This window comes from Gopherus flavomarginatus, chromosome 4 (genome assembly GCF_025201925.1).
Source record: "Gopherus flavomarginatus isolate rGopFla2 chromosome 4, rGopFla2.mat.asm, whole genome shotgun sequence".
NCBI lineage: Eukaryota > Metazoa > Chordata > Testudines > Testudinidae > Gopherus > Gopherus flavomarginatus.
This window is the reverse complement of record NC_066620.1, coordinates 70,488,298-70,513,186: the sequence shown is the minus strand read 5'-3', so window position 1 is coordinate 70,513,186 and position 24,889 is coordinate 70,488,298. Positions and strand designations below refer to the sequence as shown.

General features: G+C 38.7%; 1 protein-coding gene across 6 annotated transcripts in view; it reads left to right on the top strand.

Moving 5' to 3' along the window:
• The window catches only part of CRIM1 (cysteine rich transmembrane BMP regulator 1), a 321,806-nt gene that overhangs the window by 238,463 nt on the left and 58,454 nt on the right, over nt 1-24,889 (top strand). For 5 of the 6 annotated variants that reach the window (XM_050950291.1, XM_050950290.1, XM_050950288.1 and 2 more), the window contains one exon: nt 14,284-14,440. The exons of the other annotated variant lie outside the window; for it this stretch is intronic. In XM_050950291.1, coding sequence (XP_050806248.1) covers nt 14,284-14,440 — 157 coding nt within the window. The remainder of the gene's footprint in view (nt 1-14,283; nt 14,441-24,889) is intronic. 6 annotated transcript variants of the gene reach the window in all.

Here is a 24,889-nt window from a genome sequence, read left to right as displayed (position 1 = left end):
GCTGCCTAATAGCAGCCCTTTATAGGCCCAGGTATAGCCCAGTCCACTTTAATTAGCTGGATTGAGCCCAGCCACTGCAGTCCAGGAGAGCTGGGCTTCAGCTGTTCAGAGACCAGTTACCCTGTGACACTCATTGCCTTCTCCAAGAGACATCAACCGTGATGGGTCTCAGGAGATTCTAGAACCTCTGACAAATCTGTGCAAGATGGGATATCCTCCTTAGAACTGATGGTACTCTATGCCTTGGAGTCCATTTCACCCCATCCTAGATCCTTCCCCATACTATCCACTTTGGTTACACTATAAAGTTCCTCTTCCTTCACCCTCCAAAACCCCTTTCTCCATCCCTTTTCAAGGACCACTCTCATGAGATGATACTTTATAGGAGGTAGACTTGCTACTTCTGAGAGGAACCATAGAGCCAATACCATCTCAACATTGATGAAAGGGATTTTATGCCAACTATTTTCCTAATCCCCAAGAAGAAAGGAGGATGGAGACACATTAGATCTCCAGTACTCTCAGTGCCTGTATCAAGTGTGACCTCCTGCATAAATAACACAGGCCATAAGACTTGCATGAATTAATTCCTGCTTCAGTTCCAGTAGCTGTGGGTGAACTAGAGCATATCTTTTAGGGCAGGGGTTCTCAGACTGGGTGTCGGGACCCCTCAGGGAGTCCCGAGGTTATTACATGGGGGGTCAGAGCTGTCAGCCTCCACCCCAAACCCTGCTTTGTCTCCAGCATTTATAATGATGTTAAATATATAAAAGTGTTTTTAATATATAAGGGGGGTTGCATTCAGAGGCTTGCTGTGTGAAAGGGGTCACCAGTACAAAAGTCTGAAAACCCTTGTTTGGGGTGGGGGGGAGAGGGGAATCTGTCACAGCTATCATCAAGCTCCCCCTGCTGGACACTCACCAGGCTGCTGTGTTTGGAGTCCACATGTTAGATCCATGTGCTTTTAAGCTTTCCTGAGTCTGGATCTCTAGGTGCACACTCATGGTACTAGAAAAAGAACTCCTTTCTGAGACTGCTGTGGTCCAGCTGCCTAGGTTCTGTGACTAGAATCTATTCACTCAACCCCCTCCTTGTTGCTTAAGCACATCCTTCAGATTTCCAACCTTCTGGGCACTCTTTTTTTTACAATTAATTTCTTTAGGGACATGTGATCATTGATGTAAACAGACACAGGTGTTACAAAGGTTTCTAACATAATTACTCTTTACTTTAAACAGCACAAGAGATATGCAGATCTAGGTTAAAAAAAAAACACTTTTATGCCCTTTCCTGTCTGTTTCCTCATTACTCTTGAGCATTCTTTGTGATTTAGTTAGTCTCTAAGGCATTCAGGATCCCCTCCAGAACATGGAGTCTCTCACTCTGACCACTGCAGGCAGATTTCTTCAGTCTCTGTTGGTCCCACTGTCAAAAAGATCCCTTCTGCTATGAAAGCATGCCCTTTTGTTCTCTCTCTTATGTCAAAGAATCCTATGTTTTGATGAGTCACACTGACTACAAGTTGTTGTTGTTTCCTTGTGCCATTTCTCGGGAAATTCTATTCAATCAAAGTATAGCCCCTGCAGAGAAGCTGGAGAAAACTGATTCTCCTAAGGCTTCAGCCAACCCACTGTCCTAAGGAGTTACCATTTGAATGGGAGCCCTTCAGGTTAACAATTTCTGTTGTTTGTTCCATTCTTTCTTCTATAAAGGGGGTGCAATACATGATGGTGTCCTTGTCAACCCCTGGCTGACTGACTGACTGAGGGTTATAGATGTACATAGAATCCATAATCTCAAACAGAATTCATAAATTGTACATAGCATAGGTATAGCTGTGTTGGTTCCTGGATATTAGAGATACGAGGTGGGTGAAGTAACTTCTGTTGGTGAGAGATGCACACGTCAGAAGTTGGTCCAATAAAAGATATTACCTCACCCAACTTGTCTCTCTAAGTTGTACATAGACAGATTCTCCAAATCATCACAACATCCAATCCTGACTTAAAGATTTCCGGTAATGGAAAATTCACCACAACCTTTGGTAACTTGTTCCAACTGTTAATTACCCTCACTGTTGAAAAATTTCTAGTCTAAATGAGTCTACCTACAGCTTCCAGCCATTTGATCTTGTGTCTTTGTCCGCTAGACTGAAGAGCCCTCTTATCAGATTTCTGTTCCCCATGTAAGCACTTATGGACTGTGATCAAGTCACCCCTTAGTCTCATGGATAGTTTAAGTTGACTGAGCTCCTGCTATCTATTGCTATAATACGTGTTTTTCAATTTTTTATTCATTCTTATGTCTCTTCTCTGAACCCTCTCTAATTTATCGCTATCCTCCTTGAATTGTGGACACCATAACTGGATGCAGTATTCCAATAGCGGTTATACAAGTGCCAAATACAGAAATAATATAACCTTTCTATTCCTCTTCAATATTTCCCTGTTTACATGGCAACGATCAGATTACCCCTTTTTGCTAGAGTGTAACGCTGAAGGTTTATACTCAGCTGATTATCCACCATGACCTAGTGGTGTTTTTCAGAAATCACTGCTTCCCAGGATAACATCCTCCATCCTGTAAGTATGGCTTACATTCTTTGTTCTTTGATGTGTGACCTTATATTTGGCTGTAATGAAACACGTATATGTTTGCTTGCACCCAGTTTTCCAAGTGATCCAGATTGTTCTGTATCAGTAACCTGTCCTCTTCATTATTCACCACTCCCCTAGTCTTTGTGTCACCTGCAAACTTTATCAGTAAATTGTGTAGGGCCAAGGACTGAACCCTTCAGGACCCTCTAGAATCACAGTTGCTCATTTACAGTTAGATTTTTGAAACCTATCAGTTAGCCAGTTTTAACCCATTTAATGAATGCTGTGTGGATTTTGTATCATTTTAGTGTCTTAATCAAAATGTGTGATACCAAGTCAAATGCTTACAGAAGTTTAAGTATATTACATTAACACTATTACCTTTATCAACAATCTTGTTATCTTGTCAAAAAAAATTCATTAGTTTGACAAGATTTATTTTCCATAAACCCATGATGATTGCCATTAGTTATATTACCCTCCTTTATTTTTTTATAAATAAAATTCCTTATCAGCCATTCCATTATTTTTCCTGGGATCGATGTCAGGCTGACAGATCTATAAATATTTGAGTAAATCAGTTTACCCTTTTTAAATTGGCACAATATTAGGCCTCTTCAAGTCCTCCGGAATTTCCCCAGTGTTTCAAGATTTGCTGAAAATCGACATTAATCTTTTAATAAGAGCATGCTCAGTCAATATTTAGAAGCATCTATAAACACTGGTCTCCTTACTCAGGTTGAAAAATGCTAACATTGATCCTGTAACTATTATTTAATTAATTTTATTTCACTCCTTATGATCTAGAAGCCATGTCTGGTCAGTATTGGCTTGTTCTAAAGGCAGCTGTTGTAGCTGTCAGACTAGGTATAAACTTGTCCTTGAAGTATGTTATATCCAAGGATTTTTTTTTAAAATCTTGTTTTATCATTTCTTGTACTGCTTCTGTTTTAGTCAGTCCCAGCTGTATTCCTGCTGGTGCTAACGTTTGTCACAATTACATCAACTCCTGCTTAGCAAATGAGCTTCAGTTATATTGATGCATTTTTCTTAATTCTCCAACAGCCTGTGATGATCTTCCTAAGAATTAGCCACATCACCACATTGTTAATGTAGACTCTGACTCTTTCCATCATCCTTTGTGGAACATTTCTAGACCAGAACTTTTTCCCATATGGAAGCCAAAGTATGTGTTACTTGTGGAAGTGGGCCCAGGTAGTGAAATTTGGCTCTGAAACCATATTCAATTCCACACTTTTCAAAGTTCAGGCATATTAATACTCATTGTTCTAGTATGCCCATTACATCAACAGTATTACAAAGTTTGGATGTGGGTCCACACTTTCCCAAAGTTAAGGGGGATGCAAGCTCAGTATTTTGGTTCAGGCCATTCTGAAGTCCAATGTACACATTTCTTTTAATTTCTTGTTACTTAATTGTGTGTATAAATTCATGTGATGAATCCAGTTTTGTAAAATATTGTGCCTCGTATCTCACTGTTTTTCTCAGTAATGCTCCTACATTTTATTCTCACTGAGTTCTTTGGTATCCACACACATGCTGAGTGTCCTGATACCTTTATTACACATGCTATTGAATTCACCCAGTCTGTGGGCTACATTTGGCTATTACATTAGTTCACCACTGTCATTCTGTTTCACATTTCCCTTAACTCTTGTCTCAAGGGAACCTGTACTCTACTTAGGGCATGCACTACACAGTGAATCATGTCTTTCAGTTGAATGGTGTATGTACCCCCTCAATGTGCCAGGAAATTGCTTTTCCCAGGCTGCAATTACTGCTGCTTATCTAGGCTGTTTTGGTTTTGGACCACATTGGTATTTCACTTTTTTAAAAATAAATCTAATCAGCCTCAGCTTTTCAATGGTTTACTGTCCCAGAAAAGACTATTTACTGTAGGAGCTATTTAAAAAATAGTTTGTCTTCACCATTATGCTGTATCCTCCTTAATCTGCATGTTACATGCATCTCAGTCAGTTCTTCATCGGCTTTCATCATCACCTCTTTTTTCATAAGTATTGTCTTCTACTTTAGCTCTTTCAAAACCTTCCATGTCATCAGTATTGACTTTGCTCCTGTGAGCAATACTGTCTGTTTCTGAAAGCTACTGTTTTTAGTCTTCACTTGTTTTGCACTTCAGTATACTGTGCTGTCATTCTATCCATTGCCCCATTACACCTCACAGCTGCGTCCTTATCTTCCATTGGCGTTCAAATCTTAGTGTCCTTTAAACACCTCTCCTGATAAGCACACCATTGCAAAGTGATTTTTCTTGTACCTTTTGCACAGTTTTTACCATGTGATGAAAAATGTGTATGATGCTTCCGACCAAAAAGGTTGCACTTTGTCCCAAGTTCACTCTTCTTGATTAGTTATTCCCTGAACACACATTTCACTTTCTGCTTCTAGGGCACAAGCCCAAATTCTGCCCTACGTTACATTAATGTAGCCCCATTTATGTCAGTGGGTTATATGGCTGAATTTATCTCACTTTCTGCCCTGTTACTATTTCAGTCTTTGTCCTTGATTTTGCAGAATATTCCTCAAATGTTACTATGTGCTTTATAGTTTCTTGTGTTGCCTTCCAGGGCTAGCTGTACTTTTCAGAATGCCAAATTCTGAAATCTTCATTATGTAATGAGTTCACTGTGATTACTTACCATAAGTAAGGATTACATGGACAGCCCTAAGTAAGCACTCTAGTATCTTGTTAATGCTATGGACCACCTACTCTCTTATCAAAGAGGTTTGTGTGATCACATACTTGCAAAATAATACTTTTAATCTCAAATCTATAATAGAATTGTCAGTGATTTAAATGGACTGCTGTACTCAACAGTGAAACACATGGCCCTCATGTACTGTATATCCTATACCTTTTCATTTAGAGAACGCTATGGAACAAAATTGATTTTGATGCCTTAACAGTCCAGTTTTTTCTCTAACAGTTCAAATACATTGCACTTTCAATTGCTTGAACCACTGCCATCATTAACGTGGCAACTTTTTGTTCATCTATTTTTGTTTTTGTTTTTTGTTTGTTGACTTAAGTGGAGTAAAAAGTTTATTTCAATATTTACCATTTGCTATCCATGTTTCCTGTAATTTTCAGAGTTTTTAGGTGTTTAATTACTTCTACTGTGCTCTGCCTTTTGCTCTTCTGTTGATTATTTGTATGGGATTGCTCTCATACAAACACACTCTTCCACCGCATGTGTAGTCGATGCTGTTAGACATTGAGCTCTAAAAATATGTAGAATATTCCTTTTGCTGAGTGAAATACAATTTTTGAGCTAACCCAGAAGACTTGTTAGTTCAAAGCCACAGTAAAGGCCAGATTTCTCATTGGAGCTACTTTTGGGTGTACAGGTGCTAGCAGATTCTTCAGCAATGTACTGTCTGAATCATTAGAAGGTAGCGACCAGTGCACCTGCCTGGAGGTGCTTTCCTTGCATCAATGGTATATCTGTCATTAAGTTTTCCATTCGGCCATTAGGGAGGTAGTAATCTTACTGGACCACAGATTCATCACAGGATTCAGAATCAAAGCTAGTAGTCAATATTGCATTTAGTAGTAGACTATCATCCAGACATAGGTATGCCTGTGGACTCAAAGATGATCTGCCACTACAGCAAAGCATTTGTTAAATAATTTTGGTGCTGCGACTTTGACTGGAATGGAAAATTAGTGATTTGAAATAAATAAAAAGGGTATCATTATAAAAGCAGGAAATTAATGATATGAATGCTTGCTAATGAAGAAACTGCTAGAAATGTAACAAAAAGAAGCTATGAGCTGGAATCATTACAAAGGAAATATTTAATTTTAAGGAATGTTACTCAGATCTTGTTGTAAATCAGAAATAACACATTGCACACTTACAGGTTTCCTCATGCAATTTGTGCAGCTGTATATGCAAGATGGTACATCAATTCATAAGGTTATTCTCACAATATAGTCAGAGAGCTGGGAAGATGTTAAGTGTGAAAATCGTTGGGACCAATTCCATTGTCTTGTTAGGCGTGAGGTGTTGGTTAGGGGATATTTTACCCAAAGTTACAAAGTTAATTCCAGAATATCATGCTGTTAGAAAATGTAAATATTTTGAAATTCAGATGTTAAATATTTATTCAAAAACATAATCCTTTATTGTACAATAAAACATGTAAAACTTAATCCAACCTTTTCTTTTCCCTTACACACAAAGTATGTTTAATAAAAATGCTGATTTACAAAAATGTGACTAATGGGAGCGTTTGAAATATATAGAGTTCTCAGAAGGTTTTTCCATAGACTTGAATTTATCTATTTCAGTAGTTTTGATCAATAAAATCCTTCCTGACAGTATAAAAGCCTTTTGATGATCCAATTTATGTTAATATTAAATGGCAGTTCAATAAGTTATTGAATTCCTGATTAATATTAACTGAACCCTTATCTTAAGTGGTGTTGAAACATCCCAGACTTTTCTGCACTGATGACTTCTATATGAGGTCAGGATATCTAGGTCACTGGGCAAATATGGAAATATCCCGTGAAGGTTTGAGTTCAGCACATAAAAGCATGTACTCACTGTTTTGAAAGCTATCAGATGTGTGGGTAGGGTAGTCTGAGATCTGTGTGGATTCCTCTTATCTCTTGGAAGCCCTAGCAATTTGGCGTGATGCCTGTGTATGGTATAGAGACAGCATTAGTAACATTGGTGATAAACTTCTTTTAGAGATGGACATTGATCACATGTCCATATTATTTTTTGTTCGATACATCGATGGTTAATATAGCTCAGCATAAGTTGTTTTAGGCACTGTTATAGGATATGATAATGATGGACAGGGCTGATCCTTCCATGGTGCTCTTTCTGAGAGGCAACAGAGTAGCTGCTCACCCATCACAAGGGCCCTCTGATGCAGGAAATATCCCTTACATCTTATATCCTACTCCTCTTGTTCAAAATGTAAATTAGTTTGTTACAGGCAGTTGTTAGGCATTTTTTACTACAATGTTGTCCACATTCTGATGGTACTGGACTATATGTTTCCTGTATATCAAATTGCAACATCGTTTTTCTTGCTTTCCCAGTGTTTGACTAAGACATAGGATCTGAACTTTTTGAGACTGAATCTTGGAAAGATGGAGACGATGGTTGGTATGGAAAGCAACTTGAGGAAATGGCAATGGTTGTGACTGCCCTCGATTAATGGATTCATAAGCAGCTTTGGGGTTATTTTGAAGCAGTGATCACTGTTTCATTCCCAGGTTACAGCAGGGGTTTATGCCATTCCTTTTTGGTTTTTATCAACAATATCTAGGAGAAAGGTGGCTTTTCTGTGATAATGTGGAGTTCACTGTAGTCAGTCACGCTATTGAAATTTTCATGTCTGGAGTACTGCAGTGTTTTCTGCTTGCTTGCATCTTTGAAGACCTTTGGAAGCCTCAGCTAGTACAGAATGTGGTAGCTCACCTGTTCATTCAAGTTTGGAATGAGTGCATTACACCCATATTCTGCAAACTGCACTGATTTCCCATCTACTTTCAGATGACATTTTGTTCTAATATGTACAGCCATACATGATTTCTGATCCAGCTTCCTTACAAGCTGCTTTTTTCCCTTGGTACTACCATGATGGCTGAGGTCAAATGAGGCACTTTTGCTGACCATCCTTAGATGTGTACTTTTAGGGATAGACAGTAGAGTATAGTGGAGAGTCCTTGGCTGTGGTTCTGGCTCTTTGCCAGAGCTCATCTTCACTTGTCTGCAGAGCATAGCATATAGGCCAACTTTCTAGTAAAGTATATACATGCATTTGTATGATCAATAATAGTAAATGGGCAATATGAACATAATAAATGTCTTAAAAGAGCTATATAGCGTACAAATTCATCAAGTAATCAATTAGTAGTAATATCAAATCAGCACGTACCAAATGAAAATCCTTTCAATAATAAACCACCACTAAAATTATTATCTAAGAAAATCTGCACTGCTTTGACACTGGATCTTCCAGTCTGTACATCAAATGGTATATAATCTGTTTTTAGATTATAAACTTCTTGGGGCAGGATGTTGTCATCCTCTGTGTATGTTGCTGCATTGACCACGTTGATGCTGTATAAAACAGTATATTAGATGTCTCTAATAGCATGTGCTGAGTTAAGATATAAAATGCTACTCTAACGCTGCTGTCTAAAAGTGATACAATGAACTAATCAAAGCAAAATATAAGAAGGAAATTGTTTGCTCATCTCCAGTCCCAAGTCATGGCTGATGTTAAGCATAATGGTTTCTTAGGGCCTGATTCAAAGCTTATTGATGTAAATAGAGGCTCCGAGAAAGAGAATTCTTTTGTCCTCTTTCACCACATTTCATACAAGATCTGTGGTATATTTAAAAAAATTAAAAGTAACAATGAAAATATAAAATAATAAATGACATCCTTAAAACATAACTGGGATAATATGTTTCAATAAATTAAGGACGTATACAAACCATAAAATTGTATTTTGTTTCTGCTTCCATTTTTTTGTTTTTGTTCCCCTCTCACTTTTTTTCTCCCACATTCTTTTTGGCTATATATTCCATTTCCTTTCTCATGTGTCAATTTCAAATTTCTCATGCTTACCCTAGGCTCGCTCCTCCCCTCCTTATTCCTGCCAAGACAGATTGGGGGCTCAAAAATTGATTTACAGGATGCTTATTTTCACATGTGAATCAGATCTTCCCATCCAAAATATCTAGAGTTTGTGGTAAGAGGAGATCAATACCAGTTCAAGGCCCTCTTTTGGACACTCTATGATATGTGGAGTATTCACAAACTGTTTTCGAGCAGTAGCAACATATATGAGATGTCCTGGTATCTATGTACCCTTACTTAGACAATTAGCTTATCAGGGTGTCCTTACAGGAGGACGTAGCAAAAGCTACATCACAGATTTGTACCTTGTTTCAAACACTGGAGTTCAAGAAACCAGGTCATATTTTATTGGGGCAGTTCTGGATTCTCAGAAAGGCAGAGCTTTTCTTCCAGAAGAAAGGTATTTCAAAATCCTTACAGCAATAGCAATAATACAGGAGGACTCTTATCAAACAATGTTCTTTTCCCTCAAGTTGATGGGCTTTATAGCTTCAGCCACACAATTTAACTCTGTACAAATCTCTGAAGATGAGGCCTCTACAACATTGGTTAGCAAGATACTGTATTTCAAATACAGACAGCATGTTTATGACATTGACACTACCCGGAGATGTGTTCCTGTGACTCATATGGTGGACTCAATGTTGCAATGCCCTCAAAGGGATTGCATTCAACCCCTAGCTGTGTCAGCTACAGTGACCTCCAATGCTTCCAGTTTGGGCTTATTAAAAGAATCTAACAAGTCACTGGCATTCCAGGGAGAAAAAATTGCTATCAACATTTTAAAATTTAGAGCAATATATTGGGCTCATAAATACTTTCTCACTCTTCTACATGGCAGCGTGGTTCAAGTAACTCCTTACAATATTACGGCAGTATTTTACATGAACAAGTGGATGCGGGTTGTGGAGAGACATGTTATAGCCACCTGTGCAAAGAGACTGTAGTTCTGGAGGAGTGGTGCATAGTACACCAATTTTTATCCTGTAACTCTCCATTTTTCTGACAAGGACAATATATGCGGGTGGATCAGCTGAGCAGAGACTTATATGATCAGCACAAGTGATCACTCAAGAATTTAGTAGTAAACAACATCTTTCTGTGAGTGTATCCAGAGAAAGACCCATTTTCAACAAGACACAACTCCAGAGGTTTTATTTCAGAACAAAAGCAGACAACCAGTCTATCTCAGCCAGGGCTGCCCGGGGGGGGGGGGGGGGGCAGGAGGGGCAATTTGCCCCAGGCCCCGGGCTCCGCAGGGGTCCCCACGAGAGTTTTTCGGGGCCCCTGGAGCGGGGTCCTTCACTCGCTCGGGGGCCCCAGAAAACTCTTGCGGGGCTGGGCCCCGGAGCTTCTTCTGCTCCCGGTCTTCCCTGGCGGGGGAGTCCTTCCGCTCCGGGGCTGAAGGACCCCCCGCCATCGCATTACCGCTGAAGCGGGACCTGCTGTTGAAGTGCAACCCGGTCTTCGGCGGTAATTCGGCGGCAGGGGACCCTTCCGTTCAGGGACCCGCCGCCGAAGTGCCCCGAAGACCCATGGCGGGGGCCCCCCGCCGCCGAATTACCGCCGAAGCGGGACCCGCCACTAAAGTGCAGCCCTTTCTTCGGCGGTAATTCGCCAGCGGGGGGCCCCCGCCGCCGAACAGGGCTGGCTCTAGACATTTTGCCGCGCTGAGGACCCCCTGCCGCTTGCCGGTCCCACGGCTCCGGTGGACCTCCCGCAGGCATGGCTGCGGAGGGTCCGCTGGTCCCACGGCTCTGGTGGACCTCCCGCAGGCGTGCCTGCGAATGCTCCACCGGAGCCACCTGCTGCCGATGGCCCCAGGCTCCCGGAATCCTCTGGGCGGCCCTGATCTCAGCAGTACTTCCTCAGGGCTGAGGGTGGGGATATCCTCTGTGCATTCCCCCCAGTTCCTCTAATGCAGGAAGTTCTCAGGAAAATCAAGCAAAGCCAGGGTTACTCTGATAGCCCTGGCCTTGGCAAGACAATAGTGGTTTTGGATCTCCTGCAACAATCATAAGGGATTTCTGTCTTTGCCTGCAATTCCAGACTTGCTGACCAGAAGAGCGGTTAGATTTGCTATCCAGACCCAGATTCTTTTCATTTAACACCATGGGCCACAGGACTTTGGCAAATCTGGAACTGTCCTATTCAGAAACAGTACAGGAGATACAGTTGCCCTCCATGAAACAGTCAACTCACCTGTGTTGTCATAAATGGAAAAGGTCCTCTTTTTGGGGAACCAACAATAACAGAAATCCATTTTCAGCTTCTGTTCGATCCATACTGAAGTACTTTATTTGAAATTCTTGGGGCTCTCCATATAATTGGTAAAAGTATATCTCAGAGCCATCTCTGCTCATCACAGCTTAATTGAGCAAAAGACTATATTTAGTCATAACAGAGTAGTAAAAAGATTCTTGAAGGGGCTAATGAATATCTACCTTGTGGTTAAGAACCTCACCTGCGTGAGATCTCAGTCTAGTCCTTATTCAGCTCATGAATCCTCTCTTCAAACCCATGGGAGAATGTTCCCTATTTCAACTCTAAATTGAGAGAGCCTTTTTTAGACCTATTATATCCTCTAGAAGGCTGAGCAAGCTACAAGCTGTCATGGCTGGACTCTGCCTCTCTCCCCTTCCTCTTCCACCTGCCCCTCCAAGTTACTCACAAAGATAAAGTGGTCCTTTAGCCAACCTGAAATTTCTCTCCAAGGTGGCAACAGAATTCAATCTTAACTAATTCATAAATTTACCAATATCTTTCCCTAGGCCTCACTGTCACTCGGGAAGTTAAGCAACAGTACTTGGATGCTAAAATAGCATTAATCTTCCATTTGAGTGTGGCTAAGGAATACAGAAAATCACCTAGACTGTTTGTCTCTTATGGGGAAAAGAGTAGAGCTCAGGCAGTCACATGCCAGTGCCTTTCTAAGTGTCTGACTCTCTACTGAAGAGTGTTTATGAACATACCTCTGCATCTCTTCCAGAAGGGCTTAGAACACACTCAGAGTGAAGACCACTTCCATGGCCTGCCTTAGGGCTTGTCTACACAGCAAGTAACCACATGGCAAACCAGGATGTGACTCTTCAGTGCCTCAGCTTGTCACACAGTAACTTGCTATGTGAATACTGCTACAGTGCAGTGAAAATTTTCGGAGGCTGTACTCCAGGACTTTCACTGTGCGGTAGCAGCGTCCACATGAGTTATTGCTCAACAAGTTCGGGTGCTGTAGATATACCCCCGGCTTGCCATTCGGTGATTCGCCATGCAGACAAGCACTCATTGTCTTCCCATATTCAAAATCTGCAGAGCTGCCATTTAGAGCTCGATTCTTTCACAAAATATTGTTTACATCTTGCATCTAAATCAGATAAACAATTTAGTAAAGAAGCATTACAGTAGCTATTTTACCTAGTTTTCTTCCTCCCACTATCCAGAGGGAGGAGTGCTGGTTGCTCAACTCCAAAGTGGGAATATGCAGAGGACTCGCAAAGAAAAAATTAAGGTTACTCACCTGTAACCAGAGTTCTTCGATTACCTCGGCACATTCACATTTCCCATCCTCCTTCCCCTCTTCCTTGGAGCCCTAATTTCAACTTTGCCTTTGAAGACATGATGGAAAGAACTGAGTGTGGTTTGCCAAACAGATCTCTTTATAATTCCATCCTTTGAATGAGGAATAGGTGACACAAGAGCTCTGCAACAGGCACTGCTACTAAAAAGTTCTACTGGTCCAAGCTGCACAATTCATGTATTCCAAGAGTGTAAATATGCAGAGGTCATCTTGAAGAACCCCAGTGCAGGTGAGTAACCTTCATTTCTGTCCTCTTTGTGTATGTCTGCACTGACTTGCCATCTAGTCCATTCTTCTCTTTCTGATTCTTATCTTCCTCTATTTCTCTTGTCCTCTTTTTCATTACTTCCTTCTCTTTGGCTAGTCATTTCCCAGGTCTCTTCCTCTGTTTTACCCTCTAAATTAATGACTATTGTGCATTCCTGTTTTCTCTCACCCCCACAACCAATATATAAAATGTACATTTCACCATTGTGCCACACATCTTTTACTAATTTCTGTTCTCCATACCATGGACTCATGCCTAAAAATATATAACAGCACAGAAAAGGAAAACTAATTATATGTGGATTCATGCACCTGATGGCTTGGCAGTGTCTTAAGAGTGTTTTAAACTGTTTCCCCTCTCCCCCCGTGAAGAAAAGCAAACTTGTTATTCTCAAAGTAATAAAGGTTTGCTGAAAGTGAACATAAAAGCCACACCCTCTTCCTGACATAACTACACTACATGTAATTGGATTCCTCCAATCTATCTTTTTTTATTGCTCCCAAAAGAGGCTATTCAATCATGCTATGGGACTCCATCTTCAAGCTCTTTTACTTTGACTTAATCCAGCAGATGTATTTAAGATTAAGTCACCTCTTTGGCACTGTAGTAATGTGCTTTTAGTAGGGAGGTCTTAATACTCAAACAGGTGACAGTCAACAGTGTAAGTAACAAATAGAGATCCTTAATAAATAACAGCGCCTCCAATTTTATTTTGGATTAATGCTGTTCAAAATAAAATACATTATACTGCACATGAATCTATTAAACAAAAATAGACAGTATGTGGTATTACTGAAGTTTTGTTGACATGAATTTAATGTGACCAAATGACTCAAGAATGTTGGACTCCATTGGAATGTTTACCTCTCCCTAGCACCTCCCTAGATATAAGGTGTCTACTCCCAAGCTTTTGCTTGGAACCAATAATTATTTAAAAAACAAACACTCACTATGGTAGTCTATAATACAGGTCTGAAACACTGTAGTAACTGTGTTGCAAACTGCAGTGTTTGGGGCCATTACTGTAGAATTGTAGAGGAATATTAGGGAAGGGAGGTAAAAATATTGGTAGTCTTAACAGTTAAACCAGTAAAAAGGTGGAAAAGGTTTAGTCTGTATATAGATACATTTTTTGTGATCTGAACAACAGTTTTCATTTTGTGCTAAGCTGCATGTGTTCTTCACAGGAGAGGAGCTGTGTACTGGCCTCATATCAGGGTGTTCCTTGGACTGTTCCTTCGGTTTCCAGACTGATGTCCACAACTGTGAGATCTGTCAGTGCCGTTCAAGGCCTAAGAAATGCAAACCCATAGTATGTGACAAGTACTGTCCATTTGGATACTTGTACGTATTTTTATTCTGAAAGCATATTTATCATCATCTTTGTGCATATAAAATATGCAAAATCCATGAATATTTATATATGTTTGTTTTCTGTATGAAAAATGGGAGGCATGTGGAGAGGCAGGAATGTACATACATGTTAAGTGTATAGTATTCCTCAAGCATACTTGGACGCTAGAATTGAAGTTGTGAAAATGGATTTTGATCACTAGACCAAAAGAAAATTCAAATAATCAAAGTGACTAACAAAAATATAAAAGCAGCAAAGTATCTTTAAAAATAGTTTTAAACAGTCTTTCAGAGAAAATTTAAGAACTGCATAAAATTTACCTTTCATGTTGCTTTTTAAAATTTCTTTTACACTAACATCTGATATCCCCTCCATCTCATAACTTGCTTCTTTTACTCAATTGATCCCGTTGTATTTTGAGTTGATCTTTTTTATTATGACATAACAGTAGCTTACCTGAGCAATCATCTGTTCTAGTCTTCCATTTCTTCTCTACCAGTTACCTCCTGTGGAACACTAATGGAAAGTCAATCTTTCATCTGTGAGAAGTTTTTCTAAGTGTCACAGAGACCTGTAATGTTATGACACCCTCTTCCTTAAAAAAAAGTAATGGTGGGTATTTTTTTTCATCAGGAAGAAGGGATGCTGCAGCAAATTGGGCTATTATTTTGTCATAGATAGAGATTTTTTTAGAATCTGTTGATGTGCAGACATTCAGTGATCCTCAGTGAAGGTTTAACCAACGCACTCCCCCCCTTCCAAAAAGGCACACCACCATTTTATAGGAGCTAACATAAAATTCAACTCTTCCCTTGCTTAAAGTTGGTAGTTTTAACCCACAGTATATAACCTTCAGATACTGTATTTAGCTAACTCCGCTACTGTTACTACCCTTGGCAGTTTATACTTGAATTCTTTAGTTCCTGACTTATTCCTTTTCTCTACTTTTACTTAATTTGGCACTCATCTCTTAAGCCTTATAGTGTCTACTCTCTTAATAATCTTATACACTGCATTGTAGTTCCTTCTTATTTCATATTTTCTTTAATCTTTTTTTGAATAATCATTTTTAATATGGTGCAGCCTAAATCATCCAAACATTTGAGACACATCACAGACTTTAAGAAAAATGGAGATCCAGCTCTGTCATGATTTGACTGCAGAGAATTTAACCAATGCTAGAATTGTAGAGGGGGTGGGGGTGTATAAATGAGTGGGTCAAACTCACAATACTTAGTGCTGCCAGATGAAAAATCTGGTGCAGACAACCCTTCTGCCTCCTTTTTTAAAAAATCTATATTATGAGATTGCTTCCCCTACCCTGCAATTCAACCACTGAGTTGTAGTGCACTTATGTGAATGTATCAGTGCGGTTGCCCTCTTTTTTTGTTCATATTGCGCTATGCAAGTACATAGTGCTGTACAAATGGCGAAATACGATAAACATAAAACATATTCCTGCCCTGAGGACCATGCATTGTAAAGGCACAGGAGGTAAAATATAATACTGGGGAGGAGGGACTCCTAAAACCTCCATAAAATTGCATTTAAGACAATATTTATTTTATTTTATTAGGATTTCAAATCACACTAAAAAGGATGCCTTTCCATGTGCTTTAGGTCCCCCTGACGTAATTTAAAGGTATCCTCATAAAAAACCATTCCAGTATAACTAGTGTTCAGTAATACCATTTAATATAATCCATAAAGCATTGCTTTTAAATGTTATTGGATTTAGCAGTTTTTCAAGGAGAGTAGGAATGAAACAGAACGCAGTGCAGATTAAGTGAGTGGCTGTTCCAAGCATTTAGCAGCAAAACTAGGATGCATCAACTCTCCACTGGATGAAGAAGACAAAGTGAGTAGGTAGACAGGAAATGTGGGCAATCTGAGGGTAGAGGGGAATGTGTAAAGGTTATGGAAAAGATGTAGTTGGGGCAAAATTCTGGAGAGCTTTGAAAATTACCAGATGTGACCATATATTCCACATTCTCACCAGTAATGAACAACAAGAATAATTTTCACTAGTTGATATTTGAATCATCTGTTTATTTTAATGTTGATAATTCAAAGGTACAAACTGAAATAATATTCCACTAGTGTAAAGAAATGTAAAAAAATCTTAACATTACCATGAACGATGAAAACCAATAGGTTGTTAAACTTGTGTTTCATTGCAATTTGTAGTAAAAAGCAGAATCTGACTTTGTTTATGGTATAGAAGATATCTTCATTGCAACATTCAGGTGCTCAGCAACACTTAAACTTTGGCATGGAATAATTTTTTTTATTTATATTTTCAGATGCTTTGTTTAAATATTGTTATCTCTGATAGTATTCAGTAATTAGCAGTTATTTTTAGCTTCCTAATCAATAATGAACTATACAGAATAATCTAATATGATGACTCTATAAAAAGGACACTGTCAAGGTTGTTAGACCTTGCTTTAACAGCTTCCCCGTGTTATAGCTCTTAAATTAAGAACTGTAACATTGTTGCAGCACTAATTTAAAAAATATCAGAAAAGATAAATTCACAGTTTACTGTACTTAAGCAGTACATACAATGAACATGTCTGTGTGTACATACATACATTCTCACATAGTTCAACGTAAAATAGCATGCTTACTTGTGGAGTTTACATAGTTTGTTTACAGGGCAGCTCTCAATTTTTTTAAATTCCGTACTCCACCAATAATACTTTTTAAAAGTATGTGATTCCAGTTCTTAATGTAAAAGCTACAGTGTGGAATAATTGTTAAAATATGGTCACTTTAAAGGCATGTCATTGTCTTTTAAGGCCCCGATGCAGGAAAGCACTTATGTATGAGCATAAGTGCTTTCCTGAGCCAAGACCTAAACGTTTGTTTGTTTGTTTGCTTTTTCCCCAGTTGACTCTCTTTCTTGATTTTTGCTGTGGAGTATCTAAGGCAATCAAGCTAGCATCTCTTTATACCTTTTCCTTTATAAAATACTTCTACGTTTCAATTTAATTTATTTTATTTCACTAATAATCCTAACCTTGGATCATATATTGCAGTGTTAAAAACTGTATACTATTGTGAGTTCTGGAAATGCTTATCATAATTATTCTGAAATGCCACATATTGTGCTTGTTGTTCATTGATGTGTGTTTTATTTATTTACTTTTTATTATTCATATTAATTTTCTAGTTTTACTGCTCTGTTCTTTTTATTATAATTGTGTAATACATTTTTCCACTAAAATAAGTTTGGGAAAAACTCACTCTTTCTTAATGAGCGCTTTGTGGGATTGAGTTTTATTTAATACAGTATTTTTTCTTTATTTTGTTTTGTTTTTATAAACAGTAATTATGATGGGGGAGGGGAAAAAAGGATACTTAATTACAGTTTTGAGTGAAACACAGTAGGGACAGAAATCCACAATGAACATATTTATGCAACTTCTAGATGTTGGACCTTGGGTATTTAGGAAGAATGAATGTTGTCCTAAGGTAAGTAAATGCAATAGATTTCCATTCATGGTTCTTTACTCCCAGTGTGTGACTGGCGGTAACTTCCTTAATCAGAATCCACAACACCAGTGAGTGGAATATGCGTAGCTGCTAGGAATAATAGTCCTAGTCCTCAGTCCATTTTTCTTTCTGCTTAGGACAGAGAAACATCTTTTGACTGTTGCTGCTATGTATACATGTACATCCTAACTCTGAGATTTCATTCATTTGTTTAAAAGCGAAGTCTTCTCTGTATTCTTATTCTTTCAACTGCTTCTTACTGTTACTTTGGTTTACATACGAATTAGATATTTGCCTGTGAGATGAGTGACTACCTTGTATTTGATTGAGATGCCTCTTTGCTAAGCCTAAGTTTCATGGCAGGTCTCTGGCTCATTCCTTCTTTTTCTTCTGGGTTGTGATTTGTTTGGTTTTTTTGAGGCACATTCCAGTGACTTCAAAAAGAGCCTTAAGTGTGATTAGCAGATGTCAGTTAGAATGGTAATGTCTTCTTATGGTATCTGGGGACCCATCAGGACACTCATTGATTCAGATTCTCTAGAATGTGTTCTTAAATTGTGGGGACTTAGATCATATCAGATCTGATTGGCTTTCTCTAAAGTAGCCTGGAAGTCCTTAAAAATACTAGTTAAATACCTCAGATGGAAATTGAGACTCTTCAGACTTGCCTGTTTAAAAGTAAGACCAGTTGAATAGACTCTACAGGCCACGTCACCATTTGCAAAGTATTTGAATTAAGTCTGGTGTTAAGGGGTACATAAAGGCATTAGATCTGTTGGAGCATTGACATAATTTCCTTGTGGCACTCAACAATGACTTGAAGTTAAAATGGGAGCCTGTCCCCAAAAACAGGTCTGTTTCTTTAGTTGAGTATTTTGGCATATATGATGAATCGCTCATGTATCCTCAGCATCTTGGATTTCCTGGGGTCTCTGTTCAATCCAGATTTACTCTGTCATAGCAATGAGAGCCCAGCGTCAAAGAGTATGGATTGGCCTCCTATACATTTTAATGAATGCTTTCTTCCTGCATGATTTGAGCCCTATTGAACATGTCAAGGCATCTTGCTCACCAAATATCAGTTGGAGCACCTGACTCTGGCCACACAAAATATGCTGATGTCTGTGCCTAAGCCATCAAGTCTATCAACATGTTCAGCCCCATTGATTATGTACCGAAGGTACCTTATCTAAATGTTAAACAGTAATTGATTTCATCAAAGAGTTTGACATTCTCAGCACCATCTTTCCTCAGTCCATACCTTCACCTCTCTAACTAGCTGACTCCAAGAGACTGAGGCAGAAAAAGATTAATCAGGTCAGTGCCATCTGGAGAAATCTTAACATCGTACATTTCTTTGAAGTATCTTTTCTGGAAGGACACAGATTCTTCCTCTTTCTACAGGAAAGCCCATGAATTCCCCACACACACACGCCCTCCATGAGCAGGAAGAATGCTTTAAGAACATAATACGAGTATTTGCATCTGGTTAGTGTGTCTTTTGATGTCTGTCGTGCAACAACAACAAAAACAGCTTCTGCAGGGATAGAAATTTGAAAGCATGCATCATTGTGGTCTTATGGTCTCCTGCAAGAAGTGCAGCAAAATATGAGGATCTGTCACATAGAAGTAGAGAAATTTAGGAAAAAGGGTAGAAATTGAATGGATGGGAGAGAACAAGAATAAGGCCACCTTCAGTTCCCTGAGTTTTCATCATCTAGCATTCATATTTTTCATACCAGAGGAGGAATAAACAACATGCAGTGCCTGATAATCTGGCTAATGCCAGCAAGTGCAGCTTCAAAGATCCCTAGGGCCCCAAGCAGAGTGTGAAGCCACCCAAGAACCAGAGGACTTGGTGCCTTCAGCATTATCCATCTCAGCAACAAGAACTTTAGGGATTTTTAAAGGCTTGTTTAATCAGCCAGTTTCTACCATAGAAGATCACCTTGTAAGAAGAATAATGCCGCCCACAATTTCCAGTAACTTTAATCACGGATCATCAAAATTATGTTGTAGGACAGTTCACTAATTTCCCTCTTCAAACATGCACTCGAGTACAGCTCTGTGAAAAATAATTCACATGAAAATCCATTTCCTCTTTGACAAAAATGCCATTTAAACCCCTACCATCAATTGCAAAAGGATATTTTATTCTAGGTACTTCTGTGTCAGAATTGGTGTAGTGTAGGTTGGGGCCAAATAGATCAGCTGAACACTTGATGAAAAGAAAAAAGTAAGTCCCCTGATTTTGTTTTGAAATTTCCCAGACCCTCGTTTTTCTAATCTAGATCTTGTTATTCCATTATCTCTTGGGAGAACATTTTAGTATTCAGGTACAGGTGATGGTATTTTGTCATGACAAGAAAAGGTGTTTTCTGACTGTGCCCAATTCCATGAAGATACACAAAGGAGGAGGAGGTCATGAGGAGTCTTCCACACATTTTGCACCCTGTGCCCGAGCTGTGTCTTATGTTGCAGTTCCCCAAACATAAACACTGTGACTCATAATAATAATAATATGCCACAATGTGGCATAGAACAATATGTGGCATAGAACAACTCAAAGGAATGAGGAAGGGCAGGATCATGGACCCTATCCGCCACTTCACAAGTCAGAGTGCTAACTCCACAGGGTGGAGCACAAGTTGTACCCTAAAGAAGGGTGGATCAGTGGAGGAAGGATGATCTCAGAGTTAACAGAATGAACTGGGACTCGGGAGATCTGAATTCAGTTCCCACCTGTTGCAGACTTCTTGTGTGACCTTATGCAAATCACTTAATCTTTCTGTGCTCAATTCTTCCTTTAAAAAAATGGATATAATGCTTCCCTTTTAGTGAGGATAAGTGTTGATGTTTTTTGAGGCACAGAGATACTACACTGATGAGAGCTATAGAAGTACCTTGACAGACCCATCAGTAGTGTTTTGTGATCCACTGATACTCCAGAAGACATTGTGTTTGCCTGAGGCACAAAGTCTCCTGGAATACTTGCTGCAACAATGCCCTTCTACACTGGCTCTATGCATTTGTCTGTACTGCAGCTGGCAGCATGCTTTCTACTATGGGTAGACAGGCACATGCTAGCTCTGCTTGAGCTAGCAATCTACAAATAGTATAGTTGAGGCAGCAGCTCAGCCTAGCCACCTGAGTATAGACCCACTTGGACATTCTAGGTACATACTCAGGTAGCTATGCTGATCCGTCACTCATGCTACCTCTGGCTGTGCTTCTGTTTGTAGCGCACTAGCTTGAACAGAGCTAGCATGTCTATCTACTCAAGCCGGGAAGCATGCTTCTAGCTGCAGTATAGACATACAGACAAAAGCCACTACTGAGGCCTGTACATGCAGCTCTGCTGTTTAAATTCTATCGTTTTGCAGGTATTTTATTTATTTTTATTCCTAGTCATTAGATTGTTAGCTTTGTCCTTTCTCTTGGGCTTGGACAGTAAATTAAAATTGCATCCATCCTTTTGTTTAGCAGTTTCAGGCTTGGCATTCCATATTTAATGTGTGTATTTCTTATATTGTTTCCTTTACAGTGGTTACCTTTCGTTTTGCTGGTTGTTTTTTTTTTGTTTGTTTGTTTTTTCTTTTTTAACTTGGATACACTTTAATTGTCTCCTTCAGGATTTCTCTCCTCCCCCCCCCGAAACAAGGCCTAGATTTGCTCTGCTCAAATCAGTGGCCCTTCTAATGCTGTTGCTGTTTTTCTGTATATGCAGATAACAGTTTACTGTTACAAACTCTCCTGTTAAAACCACCACATTTTATTATTAATCATTAAGAATTATTTTTTCCATTTAGCTGTGTAAACCATAAATCATGACTCAAATGAATTAGCATTAGAAAAAAGCTAAATTAAGGATGTCCAATCTGAGGTTATATCAAATTATTTTAAATGTTGCACATACAATTTTGCTGTGGAGGCTAGATTGGAAGTTAATGTCTCAGGCTGTGATAAAAATCCTTTTCACAAAAGCTACCGATACAGGGGACAATGTGACTCTTCAAAATACTTAAAACTATGGTTTCACTCTAAAAAATGCTTGTAATCGTGCGAATCCCTTATCATGCCAATGACTTGCAGATCAAATGTGCTCATTATACAAGTAAAAATATTCTTTTTTTATGATTGTCAGACCTGCCAATTCAAACTGGAATCTGAACTATGCTGGGTTCTTTCCTGCTGCTGCATCATCAGCAATAATAAAAGTTTAGCAGGACAGTTTATGCTCTAAGGTACCTTTGCAATTAATCTTCAGTGGGTTTGTGCATATGTCACATACTGTAACTTAAGGAACAATTGTGTTTGACAAAGCACAAGATGGAATAGAATCCACCACATTCTCTTTTAGCAGTATTTCCTTATGTGAGTTTGTAAATAAAACAGATCTGTGTTTGTAAAGTCAGCAGATAGGATTCTGAATATGCAGATCTTTCTAGCAAGAAATATAGTCGAACTACACTTAAAATTAATTAACCCACTAATAATACATTCTTGGAAAACCAGAGTAGATATGCATTTCATATTAATGTTCAGTCCAAGGAAATCAACTGAAGTTCATGCAGTATCTGGGGAAATTCAGTATTCAAAATAAAAGGTCAAATGTTAAATTGGAAGAATTGGCTGGCAGATGATATTCTCAAACTTTGGATCTCTAAAATAAAGGAATTTTCATGAGTTTTGCAGAGTTAAAGGCCAAATCAGGTTAACACAAAAATGCACACTGGCAATATCTAATGCTAAGGGACTGCCTAAAAAAAGATTTTTTGGTAAATAACTTCAAGCATGAGATCAGAAATCTGTGGAATTTTTTATTGAAAAGAATAAGACAAAATAGCTTCTGAAGTATTTAAATTTCTATTAAAACAGGTGGGGAGAGCTTCCATTCTCTCTCTCTCTCTGTCTCTCTCTCCCCTGGAAGGCAGTTGAAATTCTATTGTTTAGCACAGTTTTTCTCTAATCAAGGGTAAAGTAGCAATGCAAAAGAGAGTTGATTTACAGATGATGTGGCCCAAGATTTCCCATAAAATTTTCTGACCCCCTTTTCATCTGAACAGGTTAGATTTGAAAGACAATAACAAATACTAGAGGTGTTCAATAAGCATTTGGTAGCTATGATTCAAATCCTGTTTTCCCCTTGAGAGGACAAACGAAGCCCAAAACACAGTGGAAGTAGTGTAAATTGACTGCACAGAGGGAAATAGACTGTAAACTGGCAATGCAGGGAAACTGCATGGGTTGTGCATCATGGGGCCATTAAATGGAATAACTTGAGTGCTCACAGAAATGAGTAAGAGTTGCACAATGTATTCCTTATAAACTTATCACTCAAAGGAAGATGTAATGTATTCTTTATAGGGGCTTCCACATGTTCCAGTGATTGTAGTACTCATTCATCTAGGGGGTTAAAGGTCGTATGTGGAATAGAGTACCGGATATCATAAATTGAGTAGTTAAATGTGCTTAGATACTTGCATGATCGGGCCCTGATTCATTAGTGCTATTAAAGAACTATATAGCTCCTTAGATGAAAAGTGCTATAGAAGTGCAAGGTATTATATGAGGCCTGTGTCTAGAGGTATGTAGGGAGTAGTAGTTTCTACCCTATACATATAGTGTGGATGGAGTAGTTTGGTTCCTTAGTTTATCGAGGAAAGATAGATTGGGATTGTAAGTTTTTCTGTACTGGATATGAATTAGAGGTGAGATGTTGTCTTCCACTGTGAACAGTCATATGGAATGGAGAGGGGTCTGTAGCTTATAGGAAGTGAATTGGAATTGGTTCTTTGATTTTACATATGAACTATGTAAATTCAGGTATTGTATTAACTATTGAAAATATTAATGGGACAGAGTGAAGGCAGGGAGTAAGGTGGGTTCTGATGAATATTGATAACATTTTCTATATTAGTTGATCAAGTAAAGTTGACAACAGTAAATTTTTTTTAGTAACCTTATCTCTAAATTTCGATTAGATGTCTTTCCTATAATGTTGTTAATTACAGCCTGAGTGTTATCTGAACAGTTTTGTCTCAGAGCTGTCTTGGAGCTTAAGTAATTATTTTCAGTAAGATGGGGTGATTTAAATCGTTGATCTAAATCACTAGGGTTTAGTTTGTTGTTTAAATCAGCTTGAGGCTTTCTAAAAAAATTAAATTTGTACTATTGCAAGTTTAGATTAAATAAAGTATAAAGAACTGAACTATAAACACTGGTTGGTTGGGTTTTTTTTAAGTGCCACTATTAGTAATGTCTTTTATTTGAATTTTACAAAACTGCTGGAGGCAAAAACCAAAATATTGAAAATTAAAGTCCTGATCCTGCAAACAATTACGCAGGTATGCATCATTATGCACATGAATAGCCCCAAACTCAGTGAGACTACTCGTGCTTAAAGTTAAGCTAAAACTGTAGTTTAACAAAAAAAATTTACTGGTATAAAATCTGTCACTTCAAAACAAAATTGCTTCATTGTTAACAGTGAAAAGTTATTTTGGCTTTTGATATATTAGCCAAATTATTGTGGACTTTTTTAGACATGCAAAACAATTTTTTTAAAAATAGGCACCCTAAATTATGCTCCCAAGCCCATATTTAGGTAAAAAGCACCAAGGAATGCCAGGCTCAACTTCCTGAACACCACAGTCCGCTTCAGCAATGGAACTCTTCAGACATCCATATATAAGAAACCCACAGATCATCACACCTACCTTCATAGGTCCAGTAACCAAACCAAACACACCAAGAAATCGGTTATGTACAGCCAGACACTCATGCCACAGAATATGCTCCTAGGAGAAAGTTTGAGAGATACTCCTTAATAAATTTAAAACTGCCTTCACCAAACAAGAGAAGCATGATCTCATCATGGAATGGGACACCCAGATATGCAGAAAGAACCTGCTGCAGTACAGAAATAAAAAACCCACTCT